This window comes from Somniosus microcephalus, chromosome 8 (genome assembly GCF_052327205.1).
Source record: "Somniosus microcephalus isolate GS21.2 chromosome 8, FLI_Smic_1.0, whole genome shotgun sequence".
In the NCBI taxonomy this organism is placed as follows: domain Eukaryota; kingdom Metazoa; phylum Chordata; class Chondrichthyes; order Squaliformes; family Somniosidae; genus Somniosus; species Somniosus microcephalus.
Window position 1 is genome coordinate 31,456,210 of NC_140994.1, and position 26,655 is coordinate 31,482,864.

The window sequence follows — 26,655 nt, forward strand, 5'->3', positions numbered from 1 at the left end:
AAAAAGGGGAGAATGATGGTTCTCCACTTGAGCATTGCTCTGCAGGAGCCCTGCGGAAATGCTAAAGTGCCTCGAAAAGGGCATTAGCAGTGTTTAAATTCATATATTTATTACCAAAAGCAAAGCACATTTTTTATGCAATCTTATTACTCAGAATGCACAGCACAGTGCCATCAGGTGCATGTATCAGTGCCATCAGGTGCATGTATCAGTGCAGAAGATCAAAATTCATGAGAATATAAGAAAGCAAGAGACAGGGAAAGGCCATTAGGTCCAGTCCTTCCAGAGCCCATATGCAATCAACATGCCAGTATGTAGTTTCATGAGCGGCAGATGACCTCTTGTCCCTACCAAAGTGACCATTCTCCATGTGGGAGCTTTAATAATGAGCATTGGCAAACTAGTCACCTGTAGGGGGCCATCATAACCCAGCTAATTCCTGTTGTCATTCGACATCAAATGCCCAGCTGCAGTAAGATTTATTAGATAGGGATCATGATTGAGAACTTTGGCTGATCTTTATTTTCCCTCTTCTAAGCCAAGGGTGCTGAGGCCAATTGTAACACTCCGCTGCCAGGATGAGGTCAGCTAACTCAGCACAGATTGAAGCCAGTGAACTTTCTGCTTTACATGGCTCACTGTTACACAGAGCAGCGCCTTTATGTACTGAGCCATCAGGGTGGATGCAAACAACACATTGGATCAAGCAATTAAGTTTTTAATGCTGCATGTACTAAGGGGGGGATTGAGATGTGTAGCAGACTAGTTCTATTAACTAAGGGGAAACACCAGTCTCCTATTATGTTCCATGTCAAATCCTCCTTTTGCATCTCTCCATTAATAGTTCCCTCTTGTAGAGAGGATGAGGAAGGAGGCAAAAGATCATTTTATGTGTTGACATTCCTGAAGGTAATTGAGTATTCATGATTGCTTTGAAATGTTGGTGAGCTGCCAATTAACGTTTTTATTGAATGTATCATACTGGTTTGAGTGCATTTAGACCATATGATCAGTTACCCTGGAATGCAGCACTGATTCTTGGGACAAAGATCCTTCAGGAGTACTAATCCAGTACTATGTACATTTTATACAGTTATAACAAAAGTATATATTCATTAACAATGTACCTGGCAAGATACAACTTTGATTCATTTAATATGAGAGAATACATGCAATAGAATTATTGCTTAATGGGGAAGGAATGGACTCCACCCATGTTTATGTTAAAATCCATAATTATAAAAATACTTAGCATTTGATACAATATGGGAATTTTCCTGCCCTTCTTGTCTATTTGAGTCTCTCTCCAACTTGGCTGCTTCAGTGACATCACTGAGAGAGAGAAGTCACTTGCATCTTGGAGTGTCCCCGTTTATTTTAATGGGGATCATAACTTCAGACCAGCTATGGAGCTGGCCCAAACCAAGAAAAAGACACGTTACTGGTCGAGTACACTGCGTAGTTTCCAAGAAATGTGTTTTGTCAGGATCCCCTTTACTAAACTGAAATAGTCAAATTACACAGTTATGAGAGAAAAGCTACCATTGTGTGCACTGTGCATAGTTGAAGCTCTTTTGCATATACAAAATATCGCTGTTCAGTATCTGTGTGTCTTAGCTCATGCTTTGTTGATATACTTTGTCCACCAGTATTGCTGATTTGCATTTGTATCATTATTGCATAAATGTTGACATTTTCTTTATTGTAACGTAACTTTTTTTTAAAATCATGAAGTGTTTGTGTTTCTAAATATATATCCCAGAAACAAATCAAAAGGTTTTTGGTGAGTCATTTTCTCAGAGACACAATCACTTTCTATATGATGGTACCAAGGAAAATAGCTTTACATGTTTTTTTTTCTTTTCTAATATCTCACAGTCGCCAAGGACACTTTCCCCCACACCTTCCACTGAGGTCAGTAAATCCCTTCATGTTCAGCTCTCGGCCTTCTCTTCTTCACGGTCTTCATTTGCTTCATGCAATGGTGTAGTCCTCAGTGGATCAGTAGAATTGTGTGACGTTTAGTCTAACAGTTCTTACTGGATACTGAAGGAAAACACATTGCATTGTAGCCCAATGTAACCCTCTCCCACTTTACAATCTGCTCATGGAGATGAAAGAAAAATTGTCAATGCTGAAAATCTCAAATGAAAACATAAAATGCTGGAAATGCACAACAGCATCTGAAAGAGAAAATAATAATTTGGGTGGATGGTCTTCCTCAGATGGATTATAATGAAGGGTTACAACTCGAAGCTTTCACCTGCCTTTTGTCTTTCAAATGCTGATAGTCCTGCAATTTTCTGTTGCTTCAACTTTTCAATATATCTTCCCTAATAGAAAGTTGTCAGAAGGTCTTTGTTGTAATTAGTATTCTAGCTGTATTCTGTTATAATCTCTGTGAAAATGATGTTATCATTTGTTCTTAAATTTAAGAAAGAAGTTAACTGTTGGTGACTGCTGAACTGCTTTTTTTGGGTTTGTGTGATTGACATATTTGGTCTTTATTTGTGAGTGTGGCTTAATAAAAAAAAAATAGAAGGGCGTAATCCATTAAACAAATGCCCATTAACAGCAAGGTGCCCATTAATTAGAGCACACAATATTCCATATAGTCCTGTGGATTTTCAGTTTGTTTTCACAGGAGCTTATATCTTGTATTTTCACTAATGTGAAATATATTACATTTGTGAAAATATCAGTGGAGTGTCACTACGTCATATGGGGTCTAGTAGTGACATGGCTCAGTCAATAATCAATGGGAGTAGAGATCCTTTGCCTGCATTATCCCTAAACATAATCAATTCAAGGCAACTGTGAATTGTTTTACCATATCTAATTTTAAAAACAAATAAATCTCCATGGAATAGACAGTACCATTCTTTGCTTGGGGCATTCGTGAATCCTGGATCTTTCAGACTCTTAAAATGAACACAGTAATGTGCTCCTAGCCATGTAATATCCTAGGTATTTCCTATGGGACTGTATGCTTAGTATTTGTTTAAAATCTCCCCTCTTTAGCTCCCCTCCCCCATGATTTACAGTGTCAGCTGTGGCTCAGTGGGTGGCACCCTCACCTCTGAGTCAGAAGGTTGTGGGTTCAAGTCCCACTCCAGAGACTTGAGCACAAAAATCTAGGCTGACACTCCAGCCGCTGCACTGTCGGAGGTGCCATCTTTCGGATGAGACGTCTGCCCCCTCAGGTGGACGTAAAAGATCCCAAGGCACTATTTCAAAGAAGAGCAGGGGAGTTATCTCCGGTGTCCTGGACAATATTCATCCCTCAATCAACATAACAAAAACAGATTATCTGGTCATTATTACATTGCTGTTTGTGGGAGCTTGCTGTGCGCAAATTAGCTGCCGCGTTTCCTACATTACAACAGTGACTACACTTCAAAAGTACTTCATTGGCTGTAAAGCGCTTTGGGATGTCTGGTGGTCGTGAAAGGCGCTATAGAAATGCAAGTTTTTCTTTCAGTATAATGCTGTTGTATAACCAATTATGAGAGAGCAGCATGGAACGCTGTCACCTGTTTTCCCATCCTCGATTTACTATTCTCCCACGCAACATATCCGATGTTAGGGGCTCTCCATATGGGGACTTAGAGGCACAAACTCACATCCTATAACTGCAGGGCACAGTGAGTTGATGCCTGATAATGCTGAGCCACTGGGAATGACAGGCCAATGAAGCACTTTTGAAGTGTCGTCACTGTTGTAATGTAGGGAAATGTGGCAGGCAATTTTATGCACAGGAAGGTCCCACAAAATCAAATTGCATTATGCCTCTCCCTCCAGTTTTCCTTCTGCCGTCCCCATATGAAAGAGGCTGCCCTTCACTTAGTGAATCCCAACAGCAGGATTGCGGACTTTGAGACTCCGTGATAATGGGGGTTTCACAAGGATGAGCCCACGTCCTAACGCTCTGTGTTGTGCATGTTGTTCCTGAAGTACCTCTTTTACTAAGTATGTTCAGGATCATGTACTAGCATTGGGCTGGAGCTGCCATTGGCTATTTCACAGATTTGCATAATTGATAAGTGGTTTTCATGACTAAATTATGGTTATTCCCACTCCACATTGACAGGCCTGAGAGCTACACCAGGTGTCCCCGAAAATCTACTATTTTCATATCTTTAATCAACCAGGGTAGACCACCACATACACAGATAAGTCAGTCAGTCTTAATGCAGATACGATCAAAGATACAATCAGATACTTCACACAATCAGAAACTGACCTCTGCTTTCCTTGAAGTCATGTTGTTTTTCCCCACTGTCTCATGTATACACACTGCATTTGTCTTATCCCATCGCTTTTATGTCTGAAACATATTCTAAGGATTAAAAAAAATGGAAGAGCCATGCAAGCTGCCAGCTTTTTGTTTTTAAGTCTTCACCTTCCCTGCCCTCTGAAATTCTCTTCCAAAACCACTGCGCCTCGCTACTGATCTCTCTTCCCGGATCCACTAGCTCTCTTTCTGCTCCGTATCCACCTCCCTGTCTTGTAACGCTCTCTAAGCTGTTTTTGCTGTCTGTGCTTTTTCTTTCAATTAAAATGAGGCATTGAGTTAGTTTGGATTAAAAATATTTTTTTACTTGGCGTGCTTCACTTGACTGGCCAGGAGTACACAGCAACTGTTGTTATTGTGCAATATCCTTTTTCTTTTCACTGGAGTAAAATAACAATGATTTTGAACAGATCTGGAACAAATGCTATATTTCTTGGAGCTTTCTTCCTCTCTGTAATGTTGACCAAAAACTCAGCTCATAAAGGTTTGAAGAAGTTAAGAGACTTTTGAGGGGCCACTGTTTTTCCTGATTTATCCAAGCCAATGCTAATGGAACATTATTGACTTGGAAGTGAAAAGATTCCACTGGGGGCAAAAGGGCAAATTGTAGCTTTATAACCTTTCAAAAACAGTTTTTCAATGAAAATGATGGTTGATGTGATTGTCAGCCTGTTTAAAAGGCCCCAAATTGGCCCAGTGGCGATTTTAATCAAACTAAAAGCACAAGTACACCTAACGACACATCAGCCTGCTTTCACTGTTTGTTCCAGGGTAGGTTCTCTCATTGGGGACAGCTGCAAGAACTAATGGAGTAATATTGGCTGCAGTATTAGGCAAATAGCGTCACAGCTGGCAACAGAACCACAGCCTTGTGATAATAAGATTGCATGATTCGCTGAAACAACATGCGTGTTTGGAACGCCCCAACATCTGGGACTTGTTGCACATTTCAAATACATGCTTAAAGTTTCCAGATGACTTGTATCTAGATTGAGAAAAATGAATAGGAAGGTTTGACAAAGAACATGCCCAAAGTCATGTAGAAATTAGGGCCTATAAATGATAGTGTATTTTTCACAGGAATATGAAGTACAGGAAACTTTTTTTTATCCGGCACCGACGGGACTGACGTGGTGCCGGTTCATCAAAAATTCCGGATAACCGAAAGCTATAGTAAAAGATACGGAGAGCTGAGAGCTCCGTATAAAGCAACAAACCCTGTTGCTTAGCAACAAACCCTGTTGCTCAGCAACAGGTTCAGAACAATGGCCACAAGTTCCAAGCGTCTCTGTAGCTTAGCAACAGCTGCAGCCACACCCTTGCACAGCAACAGATCGAGGAAGGCAAGTAGAATATGAAGTAAAACTTACCTGAACCTACTCCTGAATTTTGCCGGTTAACCAAGATTTCCGGTTATTTAGGTGCCGGTAAATCGAAAGTTTCCTGTACTGTTTACTGTTTTTCTTGTCCACTCTCAGTTGTTAAAAGCATATACAGGAAACTTTTTTTTATCCGGCACGGACGGGACCGACGTGGTGCCGGTTCATCAAAAATTCCGGATAACCGAAAGCTATAGTAAAAGATACGGAGCTGAGAGCTCCGTATAAAGCAACAAACCCTGTTGCTTAGCAACAAGTTCAGAACAATGGCCACAAGTTCCAAGCGTCTCTGTAGCTTAACAACAGCTGCAGCCACACCCTTGCACAGCAACAGATGGAGGAAGGCAAGTAATAAAAGTTACCTGAACCTACTCCTGAATTTTGCCGGTTAACCGAGATTTCCGGTTATTTAGGTGCCAGTAAATCGAAAGTTTCCTGTAGTTAAAAAAAAATGAAAATTAATATTTGATTTGCGGATATGCCAACCTAGGAAATTAGCAAAAGCAACAGCTTCAAAAAAGCTGACAGCTCAAAAACAGACCTGAAAATAAGCCTATGACATTTTTTTTTTTTAAAGTAATTACACTGAAAGTGTAGTGGGATTATAGGCTTGTAGATATTCCTAATATTCTTTCCCTCATATTGGTGAAAATAATAAGTGCACGAAAGCCTGAAGGGAGATACTAGTTTTGGAAGTACTAGCCCTCCCCTAGAAAATGTTACTTTTTGACACGGTGCATTTTCCAGTGTTTTGGAGTCTACAATGAGCATGGGTCTTTTGTATTTTATCCAAAAAGGAAAGGAAAGTTCTTTAATTTTATTGAAAACTACTCCTATATGTCATTTGAGAATTAATTATTTACTGTACTTCATATTTTAAATCTTCTTTCTCCCGATAGCAGCAGATGATCTATAATTGAGAGGAATGGTTTTAATTTTCCTTTTTTTTTCCAAAAGAAATTTCTTAATATCAAATTGGGAATTCAAGCCCAGTCTTATTGGTCATGGAATCATTCCAGTCAGAGCTGTTATCAGCAAACTTAGAATTGTAGCAGTCTTTCCAAGTGCCCTCCACTCATATTTAAACATCTTTATACTTCACAATTGATACATTCTTAATCTGAAAAAAAGGAAAAATAACGTGACATTTGGGTTTCCACCAAAAACAACCTTAACAGTAACTCTCCTCCTTCACAGAGGCATACTCCATTACCAATTCCAGTTCACCCCCCGACAGTTTAGAAACACTCTCCTCTACTTCCCACCCCAGTTCACAGAGTCATTCTGCCCTCTCCTAACATCATCTTTTTAAATTTGATTAAAAAATATTCCTTGATATATTTAAGAGTGGTAACATGGTGCAGTTTGATTAATACGGCTGAAAATGGGTTTATCACAAATAATAAGCATTTTAAATCAGTGTCAATCCACCACCTGAGTAACCCGATTTTAAATGACTTTTAAAAAAAAATACAAAACTATTTGCTAGTTATATTGAGGTACAGTAGTCAATTTCTTAGTAAATTTTTAAAACATTATATTCAAAAGCTTTTAAAATGTACCTATTGGTGTCCTTGCACCCAAAAGTTCCAGCTTAAGAGCTTTTTAGAGCCTCCTCGAAGGCCTGCAAAGGAGCAAAATTAGCGGAAATTCCCAATGGTGATTAATTCACCCGGGGGGGGGGGGGTGGCCAGTTTTGTGGGCGGGGCCTGCTTCGAGCACGATGATTTTAAAACTAGGGCAAAAGATCGCGGAAACTCGAGTTGCATATCCCTGTCAGTTTTCCACCCAATTCACAGACTCTCCTTTCCCTCTCCCTAATCCTCCTAGTTCATCCTGGCACCTTTCTCGCCCCGCCCAATTCAATCTGGCACGCTTTTGTTTCTGTCCTCCGTTCAAGCTTTCCTAACCACAGGTCAAGTCGGTGCACTTTTCCCCTACCCCTATCCGCTTCCTTCAGTTCAATCTGGCATTCTTCATCCCCCTCCCCCATCAGTTTACACTGGCTCTCCTACCCTGTTCCTGCGTTCATGCTAATTTTCACCGCACATCCCACCTTGCTCCCCCTGCACACGACCTAGCTCCCTCATCGTCAGTGCTGCTGACAACTCTTTACCTCCTGTTTCTAGTAATAGTAATTAATTGCCACTGCACGCTGTGGGCAAGAATTTTAATCTTGCACGGATTCCTGCCTACTTTGTGAATAGCCGTTCGATCACTTAGAGCATCAGCAGCAGGCAATGGGATCTGCGAGCTGCACTGACTTTTATCCACAAAGACGGTCACACAGACACTGCCCCAGAAACATTAACTGCATGTATGAAAGTCAGACGGTTGGCATATATAGGAACATAGGAACAGGAGTACGCCATTCACCCTTCAAGCCTCTTCCGTTATTTATTTATTTACTTCTTTCTTTCTTTCCTCTTGTGTTATTTTAATAATGGTTTGTGAGGGTATGGAATCTTTCTCTTTTTTTCCCCTCAGTTCTCTAGTCTCCTTAAAGCCTACTCTCAGACCTTATCCAAAGCTGATCAAAGCTGGGCCATTAGACGGTGCATGACAGCAGGCTAGAGACAACTCTCCCTGCTCCAATATTCCCTTCTCATGCAGGATTGTCTGGTCTGCCCCGAGCACTTCCCCTTGGAAGTGCAGTATGACATTGGGAACTAAATAGTGTGGCTAATTGAACATTCAGTGCCAGAGTGACAGGCATCCATAGAAACATAGAAGATAGGAGCAGAAGTAGGCCATTCGGCCCCTTGAGCCTGCTCCGCCATTCAATGCGATCATGGCTGATCATCCAAATTCAGTACCCGGTCCCTGCCTTCTCCCCATACACCTTGATCCCTTTAGCCTTAAGGAATATATCCAACTCCTTCTTGAATATATTTAATGTATTGGCCTCTACTGCCTTCTGTGGTAGAGAATTCCACAGGTTCACCACTCTCTGGGTGAAGAAATTCCTCCTCATTTCTGTCCTAAATGGCCTACCCCTTATCCTTAGACTGTGACCCCTGGTTCTGGTGTAACCAGTTGTGCCAGACTGTAACACTCTTGGAAGTATATGGTGGTAATGATGGATGGGCCCCTGAGTGGATTCAACTGTGGACTATGTCACATCCAACTTTTATTATTAATACATTCACGTCATTATTGTACTGTATAATCAATTCGCTGTTGAATTCTGTGTAAGCATTCCAGCAAATGTTAAGCTCTCATTTAAAAAAAATAGTATTTAATATAACTCTCTGGCTTGTCTGATCTGAGTGTGAAGTATTGCAAATATATTTTAGGGATACCACGACGCACGTGATCGAGTGGTGCATAGGTCCTCCAGTCAAGGCTCCATCAGCTCTCCTGTCTACAATCGCCACTGTTATACACCCACTGTTGCCCGCTCTCCACAGCACTTTCACAGGCCTGGTAAGTGAAACAACCCAATCACAGATTTCTAAACCCGAAAGATCGGGCATTCTTTTTTTGAAAAAAATATTATTATGAAAATAGTTCTAACAATGGACAATTTTATTTCAAATGGCAATTCACAGTGAACTTTCTTGCAAGTTTGAAAGATTCTTTTTCTATTTCTCAGCTGTTATACTGCTCCATGGTTGAGGAATATCGTGGCAAACTGTGCATTGAATGATGTTGTGAAGCTTTCAAATACAGCTAATTATGTTTTAGTGGTGTTGCTTTTATTTTATTTGGTGCTGAAATGCTTCCCAGAATGTTCTTAGCTTGTAAAAATAAGCCTCCAATTCTGTTTAACAATGTAGATTATTATAATAATGTAAGGGATGTGTGATATTTAATTTTTTTGAGCTCTCACTCAGCATGTAGCCAGGGATAACTTTGGCTACTTTCAGACAGAAGCCTGTGACCTTTGCCTCACGTACAGTTTGATTGACAGTACAGAAGATAAACAAGTGCAAAAAGCATGTGGAGTCGATTTTAACCCTACCTGACTGGTGGAAACCAGGCGGATGGGCAGTTATAGATGAGCAGTTTACTTACCTGCCCGGACGTGACCCTTTACCACTGGTCTCAAATATGAACTTGGAGCGATCTGCAGACAGATGAGGCGCCCACCTGCTGGAGGCAGAAGCCTCATGAATGTATGCAAACTGGGGTCCTATAAGGTCACTAGGACCCCAATGGCATTTTAACCGGGGCCTTGAGCGGGGAAGCTTTCCTGCCAGGCAGTTGGTGGGAAGGACGAAGAGGCCTACCAGCTTTGTCAATAAATGTCCTTTGTGGGGCGAGGATGAGCATGACGTCACCTTCTCCACCCCCGCCCGCCCCCATTACCTCCCATGTGACCCTCCCTAAACCCCTTCTCCCTCACTAACCTGGAAGTCGATGGGTGGCCAAGGGCCGCCTGATCTTCCCCTGCCGGCAGCCACTCTGCTCCCTCTTTGGGCCCATTCCGGGCAAGAAGTGGACCGACATCATTTAAATGAGGCCTGGGAGTTAAAAGATCCCCTACTTGAAACTTAGGCCAGCGAGTGCATTTTATACTCATCCTGCCCCCCACCCACCCACCTGACACCCGCTCTGGGTTAATATTGTCTCCATGACATTATTATAACCTCAGGTGGGGTTATTTTGGGAAATAAACTACGAAAGCCTGTGGGCTACTGTGATGAATTATTCTATTGTAGTGAGCCTGTTTATTTTTAAAACAAAGGTATCAAAATGTGAGGCTCTGGTAGAGCCTCACTGGAGAATTGTCCATTGTTGTAGCAACTGGATTCTGCCATGATATAATAGTTCAGAGAGCTGTACCTCTCAAATTGAAGAATAATCTGTAAGTGTTTGGATAGTAACTGGCTGGGAAACTATCCTTGTGATACTGAGGAGACATTAAACTCTGAATTGATTAAACAGAAATGGCATTGAAAATCCCACAATTACAAGACACACAACAACATAGACCTGCCTGCTTTTGCATTTTTGACGCTTTTCCCACAAATGTATTTCACTCAACAATCGTTGCCTTTAACTTCAGTATATTTTAAGGGATGCAGCTGCTGCCAACAAAGTTGAAGTAGTTACGCATGGGCAGTCAGTGTTTTTCTAGGTTGTTCGCTTCGGGATTCATGGGGTCTGGGGAAAAACTGCTGGGAACATGGAGCGGGCCCTCGGGTCTCACGGGCTCTGTGGGGTAAAAAAAGCAGAAACCTCATCGATAGCAGCTTCCAGATTAATGCGCAGAACGGTTCTGCGCGGCGTTGGCAGCAGTCACTCCATATTTTAAGACACCGCCTCGTGTTGCAGTGTTCTGCTTCCTTTGATTTCACATTTCCACGATCCGCTCATTGGTTTTCATTCCCCCCTCCCCCCTCTATGCTTTTCACCTGATCAGCCCAATGTCCTATTCTGCTGCAGAGCTGCTCTTTACTGGTGTGGCGCGTTCTCTGTATTTGCCCGCTAGCAGTTGCAGCTCCACCCGCAATGGCTCCGATACAACATCATGCCCCATGTAGGTAAGAGCTGGGCTTTGTTAGCCAGGATGGTATCCTGATTATTGATCATGGCATCACACAGCAACTCTTCACAGTTGCTTCAAATTAAATTGGATTCTGTTTGGCTATTTATTTCTGAAATATTGGCAAATACCCAACCTTAATTCATCTTTTATAACACAAAAAATAGGAGTTGGCCATTAAGCCCATAGAGCCTGTTCCACCATTCAATTAGATCATGGCTGGCCTATAACTCACCTTCATTTACCTGCCTTGGTTCCATATCCCTTAATACCCTTACAACCTCAGTTTTGAAATTTTCAATTGACCTAGCCTCGAGAGATTTCCAGATTTCCACTACTATTTGTGTGAAGAAGTGCTTCCTGATATCACCCCTGGACAGCCGAGCTCGACTGTTAAGGTTATCCCCCCATGTTCTGGCCTCTCCTACCAGAGGAAATAGTTTCTCTCTATCTACCCGATCAAATCCTTTAATAATCTTAAACACTTCCATTAGATCACCCCTTAATCTTCTATACTCAAGGGAATACAGGCCTAGTCTGTACAACAATACATTTTAAATGAATTCAATAACAATGGGCATATACTGCATCAAACTCTGCAGTTCTTTGTTGATTCTGTATCTATGGCATTCACCAGCTTTAATGGTATATATTTTTAAACATAAAACACACAGAGCAAATGGGTCCAAAACGATTTACAACAGTGCACACTCTTGGGCTCTATTTCTTGATTCAGTTGAGTCAATGAAAAGACTAAATCCCTCAACTCGTATCATTTTCATTAGGTACAGATGTTTCCATTTAACCCATGGCTGCTGCTGCACTTCAGCACCCATGTAAATTATATCATCAGAACACATCTTAAATTCATCCAGTCAATAATGAGAATTATGCAATATCTAATGGGTTGATGCAATTCTGTAATTGCCGCTATAATTAGAAATGTAATATTACTCCATTTCCAGGATAATTGACTCTAACTGCAGCTACATTGCTGTGGCAAACCATGTCATTTTCTGTACTCTTTGACAGATTTTTTTTTTAATTAAAAATATTTAAAATTAACAATGCAGCCTGTCAACCACAGGTTTCATAATTATGAAAAAGGAGCAACAATATTATTCTAACAGTTCTCTGTTTATATTTCAATGTGTTGTGATTAAATATAAGTTTTGACCTTTTATCTTGCAAATGGTTCATTATAGAGGAGTTCTTGCACATTCTGCACAATACTTTCCCAATTTCCAACACAACCTTACTACCAAAAGCTGACAGCCAATTACCTGAATAATCTGACTGTAGATTTCAATGCCCTCTATTACATTGTGAAACCTATTAAAGTCTAGTCTGTCCTGGGATGTATAAAATGCATGCCATTATTATACAGTTCAGGTTCTGAATGTTTTTGCTGTTAAAAGCTATTATCACGCCCACTCTGTACTTTCAGCTGCCATGTTTAAATTTTGCTGCCCAAAATATATTTGACAATTTGTTTCTCCAATAATCATAACACCATAGCAATAATTTTGTCAAATTAAAGCGTAGTGTGTTCAGGCTTGATATGATTTCAATACTTCAGTTATTTTCTTTTTACTTGTGACTTAAAATAGTAACATTTCATAAAATTGATCCCCAAAGGTGAGATTGTATTACTTTAGATTAAAAAAAGCACAAAATAAAACCAGGAAATGTGTAGCGGGTTGGCGGTCAGCATCTGAGAGAGACAGATTTCATTTCAGGTATGACCCAGAAAATGAACCTATCTTTCGCTTTCAAATGCATTTGACCTGTTGTGCATTTGCAACGTTGTCTGTTATAAAGCTTGTTACCATAACTGCACTCTGATTTCATCAGAGATGTACAAGCTTCCATAATAGAAGACATTTGCTACAAGCGTGAATCATTTTGCCTTGTTTAACCCTCAGACAATGCAGGAAGTCAAGAGTAATAGCTGAGACACTGAAACAAACACTCACGTTTGCAGCAACACATTGATTTAGATGTCAGGAGCAGCTTTGTTCCTATAATAATAACACCATAGGATTAAAATATACACGCAAAATAAACTTTTCAACAAAATTTAAGAAATTTAAACACTAAGGGTGGACCTTTCAGTGTCTCTCACATAGCAAGCAACTTATTGGAAAATGGTGGGTGCTTAATGAGAGGACAGTTAAGAAGATAAGAACATAAGAAATAGGAGCAGGAGTAGGCCATTCGGCCCGCGAGCCTGCTCCGCCATTCAGTGAGATCATGGCTGATCTTCTGCCTCAATTCTATTCACCGGCCTTATCGCCATATCCCTTGATGCCCTTACTTGTCAGAAATCTATCGACTTGTGGGCAATGCACCTGCGATTTTCCAATAAGCCAACCATTGCATGCAATGCCTTGGTGCAGGGCCTCGGAATGTTCTGCCCTTTATTTCTGCCTATTCTGTCCTCCTTTCCCCAATTCTCTTTTCTTTCCCCATTCTCTTTTCTTCCCCATTTTCCATTTTTTTTATGAATTTAACTTTTTATTATATTTTATCCAACATATCCTAATTCTAACTATTAACATAGAAACATAGAAGATAGGAGCAGGAGTAGGCCATTCGGCCCTTCGAGCCTGCTCCGCCATTCAATGCGATCATGGCTGATCATTCAAATTCAGTACCCTGTCCCTGCCTCCTCCCCATATCCCTTGATCCCTTTAGCCTTAAGAAATATATCCAACTCTTTCTTGAATATATTTAATGAACTGGCCTCCACCGCCCTCTGTGGCAGAGAATTCCACAGGTTCACCACTCTCTGGGTGAAGAAATTCCTCCTCATTTCAGTCCTAAATGTCCTACCCCTTATCCTTAGACTATGACCTGGTACTTTTCTTTCTGGGCCTCTTATTTTGGAGGTGGGAGACAGATTGTAAAAACGGCCTCAGATTGGCTGCAAATTACCGCCAAAGGCCAATTCTTTAGCTATGTGTAGTTTAGCATTCTGAATTTTGATCTGGTCATAATACAGTCATAATTTTCTTGCCTAATCAATGAGTTATCTTGTTGATAGTGGTAGGAATGTGGTAACTAATTTGATTAAATGTACTCTGTTTATGTACAATAACTACCTGCATTTATATAGTACCTTTAATGTCGTAAAATGTCCCGAAGCGCTGCACAGGAGTATTATAACACAAAAAATTTGACACTGAGCCACATAAGAAGAAATTAGGGCAGGTGACCAAAAGCTTGGTCAAAGAAGTAGGTTTTAAGGAGTGTCTTAAAGGAGGAAAAGAGGTAGAGAGGCAGAAAGGTTTAGGCAGGGAATTTCAGAGCTTAGGGCCTAGGCAACAGAAGGCACGGCCACCAATGGTTGAGCGATTATAATCAGGGATTCTCAAGAGGGCAGAATTGGAGGAGCGCAGATATCTATGGGGGTTGTGGAGATGAAGGAGATTACAGAGATGGGGAGGGGTGAGGCCATGGAGCGATTTGAAAACAAGGATGAGAATTTTGAAATCGAAGTGTTGCCGGACCGGGAGCCAATGTAGGTCAGCGAGCACCGGGGTGATGGGTGAACGGGACTTGGTGCGAGTTAGGACACGGGCAGCCGAGTTTTGGATGACCTCAAGTTTACGTAGGGTGGAATGTGGGAGGCCAGCCAGGAGTGCGTTGGAATAATCAAGTCTAGAGGTAACAAAGGCATGGATGAGGGTTTCAGTAGCAGGTGAGCTGAGGCGGGGCGGAGACGGGCGATGTTACGGAGTTGGAAATAGTCAGTCTTAGTTATGCTTCGGATATGTGGTCGGAAGCTAATTTCAGGGTCCGATACGACACCAAGGTTGCGAACAGTGTATTCTTACTTTTCTATCTTGTTTACCTGCCTGTGTTTCAACATTTGTTGCAGCTCTTCCATTCTACACAGGTATGTCATTGTTCATGGTTTTACTTTCAAACTGTGATGCTTGCAAACACAGAAAACATGGCAATCTTGTGTTGCCTTTTGCCTTTGCATGGTATGGATGCTGAAATGGAAAACCATTTTACTTTAACCTCTAAAGGATTGAGAGAAAGACATCTTTTAAGGCAAGCGTGCTGAATATGCATTTTATGTGAAATGTTGTTGCCACAGATGCATAACTCCCTCAACCTGGAGTGTTACAACATTCTGTTTTGAACAAAAAAGTGAGGCATGTATTTTAACACCGTGCCACAGAAGGCAAGGATAATGAATGTTTCAAGATTCTGCTTACCTGCACACTTAATTCATCTGCAGATGAAACCCTTACCCTCATTGACCTACATTGGCTCCCGCTCCAGCAACGCCTCAATTTAAAATTCTCATCCCTGTTTTCAAATCCCTCCATGGCCTCCTCGTTCACAATCTCTGTAACCTCCTCCAGCACTCCAACCCTCTGAGATCTCTGCACGCCTCCAATTCTGGCCTCTTGCGCATTCCTGATTTTAATCGCTCCACCATTGGCGGCTGTGCCTTCAGCTGCCTAGTCCCTACGCTCTGGAATTCCCTCCCTAAACCTCTCCGCTTCTCTACCTCTCTCTCCTCCTTAAAACCTACCTCTTTAACAAAGCTTTTGGTCATCTGTCCTAATATTTCCTTATGTGACTCAGTGTCAAATTTTGCTTGATAGCACTCCAGTGAAGCACCTTGGGATATTTTACTACATTAAAGGCGCTATATAAATGCAAGTTGTTGTTAGTCTCCCATTTTGCCGTCGCAGTCTCTGACTCATAATAGTGGCCAGAGCCATTCCACTGTCCTGTGCTGATGGTATTCTTAGGTAATTGCTTGGGATTAGTGGTAAACAGTAATTTGGCAACCCAACTCCAAGAAGGCATTGTCACTGCAGCTGGTAATATAGTTGGAGTTACCTCTACTGCTTAGCTTGGGTCTGTGCTGTATTTGTATTTGTGTTGTGGTGAAGCCTGGAATGGCAGAAACCCACTTTGATAATTGTTTGGCTCAGGATTATCTTTAATTTAGACATTTTAAATGATAGTTCAGGATCATTTACATATTATTTCGAGCATGATGGTGTCAATTATTTCTTTAAGGAATGGAGTAGTCTACTGTAAAATCCAGTATTTAAGTCAACCTTGTATGTTTATTGTATTTAGAGGGTTTACAATGAGAACCAAATACAGATTTTTATATTGATTTTACAATATTTCATGTGTAGTGAATTATGATTCTTAATTTTCTTCAGTTTTATACAGACCAACTGAATGGTCATCTTGAAGAGAAGCCCTTTAAAAATTGTAGCATATTCAGTGATTATTGAAAGGATATAGATATAAACGACATTCTATTCAGAAAATCCAGTTTATAAATTATTACCTGCATTGACTGACTCTTACTCATGTGATGGAAATTTTTCAATTATTAGACATAAAATGTAGTTTCTTTAACCCTCTGGGATTAGATTTCATTTTGATCTTGCTATATAAATATGCATTTCATATTTATATAGCCAAACTGGATGTTGAAGAATTGTATTATAGAATTACTCCAAAATGCTCCAGGAGTATTCAAATATTTCTACTCAGATTGTTAAATAGAATGATTTGTATGTATTTTATTTGAGCAAAATCTTGCAGTATATCACTTGGTGAAAGTTTTTTAAATTAACATACTTTAAGTGTGGGTGAAATTTGGTAGTTAAACTAACACACCGTTATAATGTAACTAGAACCGCCTTGTTGTAAAGTAATATTTTGAATTAATTTTAGTTACTTTATTACTGCTCATCTGTTTTTGTTGTATACACTTAAAAAAAATTCTATCCTATTCTCATTATCCTTTACTCTTCTTATTGGAGGCAATGAGCCATCCAGTGGTCGGAACTCCCCTCTCCCTATTCGGCCAGACAGCAGGCCTCTAACACCATCTTATGTTCAGGCCCCTAAACATTTCCATCTTCCAGGTAGGAGTTAAACCACATCAGTGTCAGTGTTGCAGTATAGGCTATAGATATGTCTTTATCTCCATGTCCTGTCTCCATCTCGCTTCACAGATTCTTTGGATGCTATTTTTCAATCTATGCTCACACTTAAAAAAAAACAAGCCTATGAAGGCACTCACTAACATAAGCACCCTGTAGAAAGTGTGGGTTGTATACAGGTCACCTGACTGCTTTTACAGTGTGGTTATGTATAAAAGACATGTTGACGTCTATTGGAATTTGCACCCATCCAATTTGGTCAGGAGATTTCTAAAATGGATTTGAAAAGATTGTGCTTTTAAATAGGAATCCAATTCTTTGTTTTATATTGTGCAGGCATTAGTTGTTAAGATTTTGGAAGTTTTGAATGAATGTTCAGCAACAAACATTAAAACTCGAACCATAATCCCTATCCTGCCTCTGTCCCTTTTTGGATGTGACAGAAAGCAGCAACCTAATCTCTATCCTGTATCTATCTTTACATCAAAACTCATATAAACTGCACACACTGACTTCACCTGACGGTCTGCTACTGAGCCTGGTCAGCATGGAGCAAAACTACAGCAGCAATGTCTGAGACACAAATGATGGGCTACACAGGCAGTATATTTTCAATGCTTGTACATTAACCACTCTGTAGGCCTGGATCTGTCAACTGACTGTACACAGATTTAAAATAGGTCTTTGTAAACCATTTTTGTGTCCAGTGAAGATGCATCAGGTTTATAGGAAAATCAGAAAATCCTAAACAGTTATTGTAGATCCCAGTTCTAAGCCATGTGAATGTGGACGTATTGGCAGTATTTAAATGTAGTCTGACTACAATGTAGATGTGCTGGTCTCTTGTGGGTTTGTTCTATAAATGGACACAAAATATGGCACCAAAAGACTATTATTTATAAACATGTGTGTAATTAATAAGAATATAAGGCATACATGGTAAATGGAGATACATTGCTTATAGGACAAATAATTTCAGTATTGGCTGCTTAATATTGTACTGCAGTAGTGGACAGATGTTTGACACACAGAAGTGAAGGGGAGCTGATATTAAAGCTGTAGGATGAGTGGTGGACAAGTCTCGATGACCCTGATTAAAAACTGATTTACTTTGTATCACACAAGCCATATAACAAAAATGCAAGGGAATACACTGCAGCAGGGCACAGAAAATGGTACAACAAAATATTATTGATTTGAGCAGATCAGCTGGCAACACGGGCAAAGGTAGGCTTTTGGCAGAGTGCAGTAATTTTTGCTGGGATTATACATTGAGAAGGTTTACATGACAAATGAAGACCCATGTGAAAACATATTAATGTCACCACATAAATTCACAGAATGACAATCATAATCTATTCATATAAATTATTTTCATACTACACAGATCATTATTTGATGAAAGCAGATTGTGTCTCAATCGGATTAATTCTTCTTTGTTTTCCTCCAATTTTCCCCTCTTGTCATGATAGTTCTCGGGTTAGGGTACAGTCCAGCTTTCCTCCAGTAGCTTCCCTAAGTGGCCATTCTTGCTTGACGGTGAGTGTCGGCAGAGTATTCCCCCCGAGGGAGGCATCAAGGCCAAGCAGAAACCTGTCCTCACCTGACATTCCCACGCACGCACGCACCTTGGGAATTTTGGGTAGCATTCGGGAAAGGTAACCTCAGCTGAGTTATCCCCTCCCCTAGTTCAGGGAGGCACAGGCTAATTAGGGCACCCCGTTATCCCCGCCTGATTGAGATCAGCTAACTAAGCACAGACTGGGGACCGAGACTGGCACCTTCAGATCTGTGTGCCTCAGTTCCAAAATCAGGATTCGTTATTCCAAGGAAGGTTATTGTACGTGTAGAGAATTTTGCATGAGAATGAGAGCATTAGAGAGGGTGCGGAGAAGACTTACGAGGATGTTGCCAGGACTGGGGAGTTTTAGCTATGAGGAAAGATTGGATAGGCTGGGGTTGTTTTCTTTGGAACCGAGGAGGCTGAGGGGAGACTTGATTGAAGTGTATAAAATTATGAGGGACCTAGATAGAGTGGATAGGAAGGACCTATTTCCCCTAGCAGAGAGGTCAATAACAAAGGGGCATAAATTTAAAGTCATTGGTAGAAAGATTAGAGGGGAGTTGAGGAGAACTTTTTTCATCCAGAGGGTGGTGGGGGTCTGGAACTCACTGCCTGAAAGGGTGGTAGAGGCAGAAACCCTCATCAAATTTAAAAAGTACTTGGATATGCACTTGAAGTGCTGTAACCTACAAGGCTACGGACCAAGAGCTGGAAAGTGGGATTAGGCTGGATAGCTCTTTTTCGGTCGACACAGACATGATGGGCCAAATGGCCTCCTTCTGTGCCATAAATTTCTATGATTCTATGAATTGAGAATGCCCTAAGCTGAAGAAAGGAGCTGTGAGAACAAGCTAGGGTCAAAGCTGGAAAACTGCAAGACTTCACAAGCAGAGTCACTGAGACATAATGAACAGACAGGCTAGTGCACCAAGATGCTGTTGAGACTGTGGATAGTTTGTTGGTGCCGTAGTATCAAATTTGCATCCCTCAAAATCCACTCTTAAAATAGAAACTCTTGACCTCCACAAGGACCAGTTCTGCTGCCCATCTGAGGAAAATTAAATATTGCCCTGATTTCTTCTGGTGGAATATAACTAGATGATATCAAAACATTTCCCAACTGCAGACAGCAAAGATAATATATGAATTAAAATAATCAAATGAAGATACAGAAATAGGTACGGTCTGTTTGAGATGGCAATGCTGAAGTAAAATGACAATAAGCCCAGGTCTTTACATTTTTTTTTACTATTCTGACACACAGTTACTTCCCCATTAGAAAGTACAATTCCCAAATTGAAAACCAAATTTCAAATTGACAGATTTTCTTGGCACATCCATGCACTGAATTGATCAACCAGAAGGATGCAGGCACACTAAAGAATCTTGTGTCGTTGTTTCAGATCTCGCCCAGCACATTGCGTTTTCTGTGTGTTTTATGTTCATTTGGCATATCAGCAACAATGAGGCTGCAATACTCCACGACCCAGTGTTCTGCTTCGAGCAGTTTATTATTGAAGTACATCACTCACGATCAAGTTTGAGAGATTTCTCTTAATGAATATAGTGTAGACTGTGACGTAAGAAAACTACTAGGCACTTGGTCTAAGCGTTAAACAAAGCTTTAATCAACTGTTTTACAACATGGAGGTCTAGTTGTGTCCTTCACTAGTTCCTGTTAAGAATGTCCTGCGCAAGCTGGGCCCGTGCCCGAGTATTTATACTCTCCCTGGACAGCGCCACCTGTAGGCCGCTCAGTATTATTTCACAAGTCTTTCTTTCATGAATGACTGATTCATGTCAGACTGATAATCCCAAATCATTTATTTTGTTGATCTCAGTTCCTGCCAGTTAGAGCTGGAAAGGTAAGATTTGTATCAGACTATTTTAAACTTGTTGACTTTGATCTACTCAAGCACTGCTTCTAAAACTCTGAGAGCTGTCAGACATATAAGTGCTAATGATTACGATGTTGGCTAATTTAAAACAGTGTCTAATCAAACCTCTTCCAAGCTGAGTTCACCGTTGTTTTACTCCCACTGACCTTGCCCAATGACACAATGGCTGCCTAATAACATATTAGCCCTACGCAGTGACACACTAAATCTGCCTGGTGTCACACTGACCTGGTCTAATGTCGTACCAATGTTGCCAAGTACGAGCATGTCTTGTGCTGCACTAAGCCTGTCCAGCAGCAAACTAATCCCGGCCTGCACCATGCAGACAATTCCCGGTTACATACTGAGCCTGCACTTGACCATACTGTTCCTGCCAAGAGTTGTACCAGCCTTGCCCAGTGATTTAATGATCCTGCCTGATGCTGTACTGAGCTGGACCAGTCACGTACTGCGCCGAGCTGGTGTTGCGCTTACCCTGCACAGTGACTCACTGTACTTACCCTGCCTAGTGCTATAATGAGCCTGTCTTGGAGCTCGACTAAGCCTACCACAGCCCATCCCATTTCAAATGATGATGGCACTCTTCACATTAAATACACGTCAGTGATCCTGAATATATTCATCTAAATCCCTGGCTAGGACCTTGTGATGCAGAGCACAGGTTACTCAGCATCATTTTTAATTAAACTGTGTTTTGACTTCTGTCAGTAAAATGGCGGTGCTCAATAGATGGCACTTCAAACAGGATGTGGGCTGAATAATGTACTTAAATGAAAAACTTTAGAAGCAGAAACTCTGTGCGGCATACAATGCTTCATGTAAAAAGTGGACATCTCAATCATAAATTGTTGCCATTATCCTTGTTCTGATTATTCATATATTGAAGTATTTGCAGTGTCAGTGTCCACACAAGTGTTTTGCTGTGTTGTTGCTGAAGCTGATTGTTGGCATCGGATGGTTATGAGACCAAATCCTAGAATTAACACTAACATGTCACATTGACGTTTGCCCTTATTTGTGTTGCATCCTGTATTAGATCACTCTGCCTTTTGAGCTTTGCTTGGTATTAATATCAGAAAGGATTCATTTTCTAATGGCATTATGTAATAATTAATAAGCTGTTTAACTTTCTTTCTGCAGACCAAGGGACTAATATATACAGAAAGCCTCCTATCTACAAGCAATATGGTACAGTTCCTTTCTCCTTTGTTTTTGACTTCTGATAACTTGGTATATTATTACAGTACTGAATTCTCCTCTATACTCTTCCAACATTAAATAGCTAATTGAATGTATTTTTCCTGAGATATTAGCTCTGGTGAAGGTTAAGAATCTCTTGCTGTGTTAGTTGCTCGATTAGATGATAGTTAAAGTGATTTGCTTAATAGTTAGATGGTTATGAGGCCAAATCCCAGAGTTAACCAGAAGTCAAATCCAGTGTGAAGAGTTTCAGTAATTTTCAATGAAGAGTAATAATTTTGTCCACCTCAGCTTAGACTGTTTCCCTTTCACCAGTCAAGTGGTGTTGGCAGTCTTGGAGAAGTCTGGAGCCTTCTTAAGCACTGTCCAACCTAATAAGGACACCACGGACAATATGAAGGTGGGCAGGATGGAGTATTAAGTACAGAAACATTTTTGGGAGAGAGGAGTTTGGTGCATTTTCTTTTTTACTTCCACTGGTGCTGGAGAATGGAAAGCTTTTCCATTTTGGATCGGGTGTCAGCATCAAGCATCAAAAGAGCACCTTACTGCACCAGTGTTATTTTTTTCCATTTACATGCTTGCTACCTTATTGTCTCCCTGGGCAAGATTACTAATTCAGTCTAAATGTGTGCCTAATTATGGACAGCTTGTGGTCCAGACCCAAGCTCACTTGGAACTAGATTGAGGTTGTCAAACTCATTTCACCAAGGGCTTACAGCCAGCAGAGGGAGGACACTTTCACAGTCTGGGATGGATTCATACCTTGGTCCCATAGGTGAAAGTCTATCGTGTTAACTGGCTGCACCACTCAATATCCAATTCACCATTTTGAGAAAAATGACTGTTTTTCAGATTTGAATACAATTGTTCACTGTACTTGTTTCCATCCATTTATTGCATGCTTCAAAGTTGATACCAGATCCATCTCCTCGTTTTCTCATCGTTCTTTTTTATTGTTTTGCTCATTTCCATGATTCTACCTCACCCTTCCATTAATATGTGCCTGCCTTGTTTTCCCACTAACAGCACTCATATTAATGTGTAAGTACTGTTTGAAGTCATGCTGCTCATGAATTTCCTTAACCTGTAGGTCTTTCTAAATAAGATCTAATTAGTCTTGATGCTTCTGTTCTGCCAAATGTAAATGGCAGCAGATTATTGTTACTGGAAAGTTTAAGTAATATAAACGCTTCATAGTTAACATTTAACTTTTTAAAAAGAAACAAATCGGATAAATTGAAGAAAAAACTCATCAGGCTTTTTCAATTTTTAAATTCAAATTCAATTTGAATTCAATTTTAAAATCTACATTTTATCTGGAAAAATAAAGAGAAAATTCACCAATCCCATGCTCCCAGTCGCACTTAAAGGGAATGTGGGTCAGATAATCAACCTTACTGTACTGCAGAACTGTCTTTCACCTGTGCTCTCTTTGAGTATGGGAAGCATGGGATTGATGAATTTGCTAAAGTATGGAAAACTTTTTTTTAAATTTCCTCTCCCCCCAACATACACTGTTCCCTAGCACCAGCATTCTGTTGGTGGATGCAGGGCACACCAACGACTTACCCATTAACCACCCTGCTGTTGGATACAGTGTTGACCTTTCAGTAATAAAGGATTTTTTTCCGTTTTTGATAAACCAGCCTTTTTCCAAGCAACTAAAAACTGTATTCTGTACCACAATAGTAATTGATTTATACCACAATAAAGAAATACATATGTTAGTAGCACAACATAAAATAGCAGATTTTATCTTATTTAATTAATGGATTGGTGTGGAAATATTGGAAGCCTCAAAGGATTTTCCACCAGGGGGCACTAGCAACCTGTTAGATCGGCATTGGAAACCTGTCCTGACATCTCTAAGACAACGTTAGCAGGACAACCAGACAAACTTACACTTACACTCGGACATCTATTCATGAAAGCTTCATTAGTTCAGATACTGCTGCAGGAAAACACTTTGACCTCTTACTAAGCTTGCAACTAGAATTTATTTTAGTATTATTATGAACTAAATCAAATAAAAATAGTTGCTCTAAACAATACCAGGTGTGCTCCAAGCGTAACATAGCAGCAATGTTACACCTCACGGCTAGATTGAACACAGAAGCCTTTTTGACTATTACTCATGACCAGAAGAACTCCTCATTAATCACTGAGCTACATCTTTGGTTAGTTCTGAAATTGGCTGACAGGACTTTTTTTTAAATTTGGAAACCAAGGCATATAATAGAGGACACCACTAAGGCTGAAAAAAGAGATGACGTAAATCAGCAGGTAATGATGAGGGGATATGAAGCCTGAAAGTTGTAAGTGGAAAGAAGTACTGCGGGAAGTATGGGTTTCCACAGCTTTGTGATCCTGAGAAAAATTGAGTTTGATTTGGAGACTCCCAATAAGTCTTGATTTCAATAAAGTGCTCATATAGGGAAGAGCCCCTGAGTTATTGGAAAAGTGTCAGGAAATAAGCCACCAACTGCAACACAGATAGGAAAATTTAAGAGTTAACTAAAGGGTAAATTAACCAATCTGGTGCTCTACTTGCGGGGAGCTGACTCAAAGGGAGTGTGGTTAGAGAGTCAGCACTACAGCCTTGTCTCCAACCCACAAGTGTGATTCCCTGCTGGGGGTTTGGGGTTGGAAAATATAATATTGGACAGCCATGAGCATACCTTTGGTGTGAGGGCAAATAGCAGTAACTTGTTTAGAATGGCACTGTGCCAGATCTTGTCAGAAGTTTTGGAGAGGCCCAAGACGAGGACAGATGGTTCACCAAATTGTTCAAGAACAGAATATCTTAAGTCAACAAGATCACCAACAGAACAGCTATGTTATAAGCCATATTGGAGTTTATTGAGTAGGCCAGAATTTTCAAGCTGATGGGTAATTTGGCAATTCAGAAGAGCTTCCATCATCTTAGAAAGTACTGTTGCAAGGGCGATAGGGTGGTAGTTAGAAGGTTAAGGAGGATCACCTTTCTTTGTAATAGGTGAATATAAGCAAATTTCTAAGGACAACGAAATGAACTAGGAGAAGATAGGGTAAATGCAGAGGCACAGATCTAGAGAACACAGGGACAGACACCATCAGGACTAGACGTGTTAATGGAGGTCAGAGAGCAGAGGGTTTGCCAGGCTTGGCAGGAATAAGGATGATAATAATCAAAATAGACAAATAGAATAGCGCGATGGAGTGGGCATAATAATGAGATATAAGCAACGTCTTTCAGAGGTGGTTCATTGTTTCTTGTTAGATTAAATAAGTACACTTACATTAATGGGTAAGCTCATTGATCCTGCGTCCCCAATGAGGAACCATGTTCAAAGAAACTGTGGATTGGAGATAGGGCTGCAACACTGTATCATTGATTTTCCAATGTGCGTTCCCTTCGAATGTATCTCCTTGCTGTGAGCCTGGGGGTTTTCTCTTAAATGAAAAATGCCCTCACACTAGCCAACATCTTAAAGTAATCATTATTGTGCTTTGTGTAAAAAAAAAAAATTCTATGTCAACTGAAATTTTTTTTAAAGAATTCTACACGTTATGCTGTACAAAATTAATGGCTATGTTCAATTAAATTAAGACAGAGTACGTAAATCACATTTACGTACTAAAGTGAATAATGAGGCTTGCAGACAGCAGTGTTAGGAATTACTTCTAAATCTAATATATAAGCCAGACATTATGCACTGAATAGCAGGTCCTTCAATGTGAGGTCTCATATAAATTTTACCTTAAATATGCTACAGTTCTTTCCATAATGGCTTATCATATTTTCTATTACAACTAACCAATTATAAAATATTTAATATGATGATTTAGTCGCAAAACAGTGTGGTGACTTTATGCCAAAGAAATATGATTTTTTATTTGTAATTAAGAAATTTCACTAATGCTACACTGATTAGCGGAGGGTGCTGAACGCCTACAGCAGGCTGGTAGGAAAGCCCAGTCTCTTTCAGACACAGTAACACGTGCTGGGTTCCCCCTGGTTGCCACTCTAGATGCAGCTGCAATGGCAGCACAACTCAAGACAGGCGTGGAAATCATCAAGTCATCCAAGTTCCCAGCCGCCCAGGCTCCAGATCCCGATCAAACTTCTGAGGTGGAGACTGACTACTGGCCAGGTCCGGGTACCATAGGTATGATAAAAAGCCTGACAAATGGGCCTTGCAGTTCGTTAATTTTTTTTTTAACTTTCTATTTTCTCAGGTCAAAGATAATAATGTAAGTTTGTCAGGATAACCTTGCCAAAACTAAAATCTTAAAAGTGACTTTTCCAGCATTTTAAAATTTCTCATGTTTTTTTTGATAATGCTAATAATTTAAAAAAAGATGTACTCTAAATAAAAATTTAAAAAAATAACAACTGGAAATACTCAGCAATCTCAATTCACATGACTTAGCAAACAGGGTTTTCTGTTGCGACCAGCATTTTCGTTGATACATTGTCATATGTCATGAAGTCATATTGTGCAGGTAGAAGATGAAGACTACAGTGCAGCACCATTTAAATTCTTATTTAACTGGATTTCATTGGAACTGACTAGCTGAAGTAGATGTCTATCGCAAGAAGTAGCCAGAAATGTTCTTAACGGAAAGTGCCACTCTTAATTATCCTGGAGGCTGAATCAGACAATGGCAGCCCTTCTCTCGTTTGGCACTCCATTTAGCAGCTCGGCCAAGTACTGTCAACTCTCTCAAATGAGACGGTGAGTTCAAGTGACAAGCAGCCTTGGAACTTGAACTGCTTTCTCTTGAGATGGGAATCAACATTTCAGCAGCTATAGTTGTCCAATTTATAGTTTAGCTGGACTCCATACACCTTGTATGCTAAAGGCGTACAAGCAGTGCTATTAATCAAAAACTCTACAATTGCAATGG

The 26,655-nt window shown here is 40.4% G+C and overlaps 1 protein-coding gene across 8 annotated transcripts in view; it reads left to right on the plus strand.

Moving 5' to 3' along the window:
* Positions 1–26,655, plus strand: part of ablim1b (actin binding LIM protein 1b) — a 468,612-nt gene that overhangs the window by 409,620 nt on the left and 32,337 nt on the right. For 4 of the 8 annotated variants that reach the window (XM_085994431.1, XM_085994434.1, XM_085994435.1 and 1 more), the window contains 4 exons: positions 1,879–1,914; positions 8,970–9,099; positions 21,703–21,750; positions 25,776–25,913. In XM_085994431.1, coding sequence (XP_085850557.1) covers positions 1,879–1,914; positions 8,970–9,099; positions 21,703–21,750; positions 25,776–25,913 — 352 coding nt within the window. Of the gene's footprint in view, positions 1–1,878; positions 1,915–8,969; positions 9,100–16,977; positions 17,083–21,702; positions 21,751–25,775; positions 25,914–26,655 lie in introns of all 8 variants that reach the window. The other 4 variants (XM_085994432.1, XM_085994437.1, XM_085994436.1 and 1 more) reach the window with 3 other exon arrangements.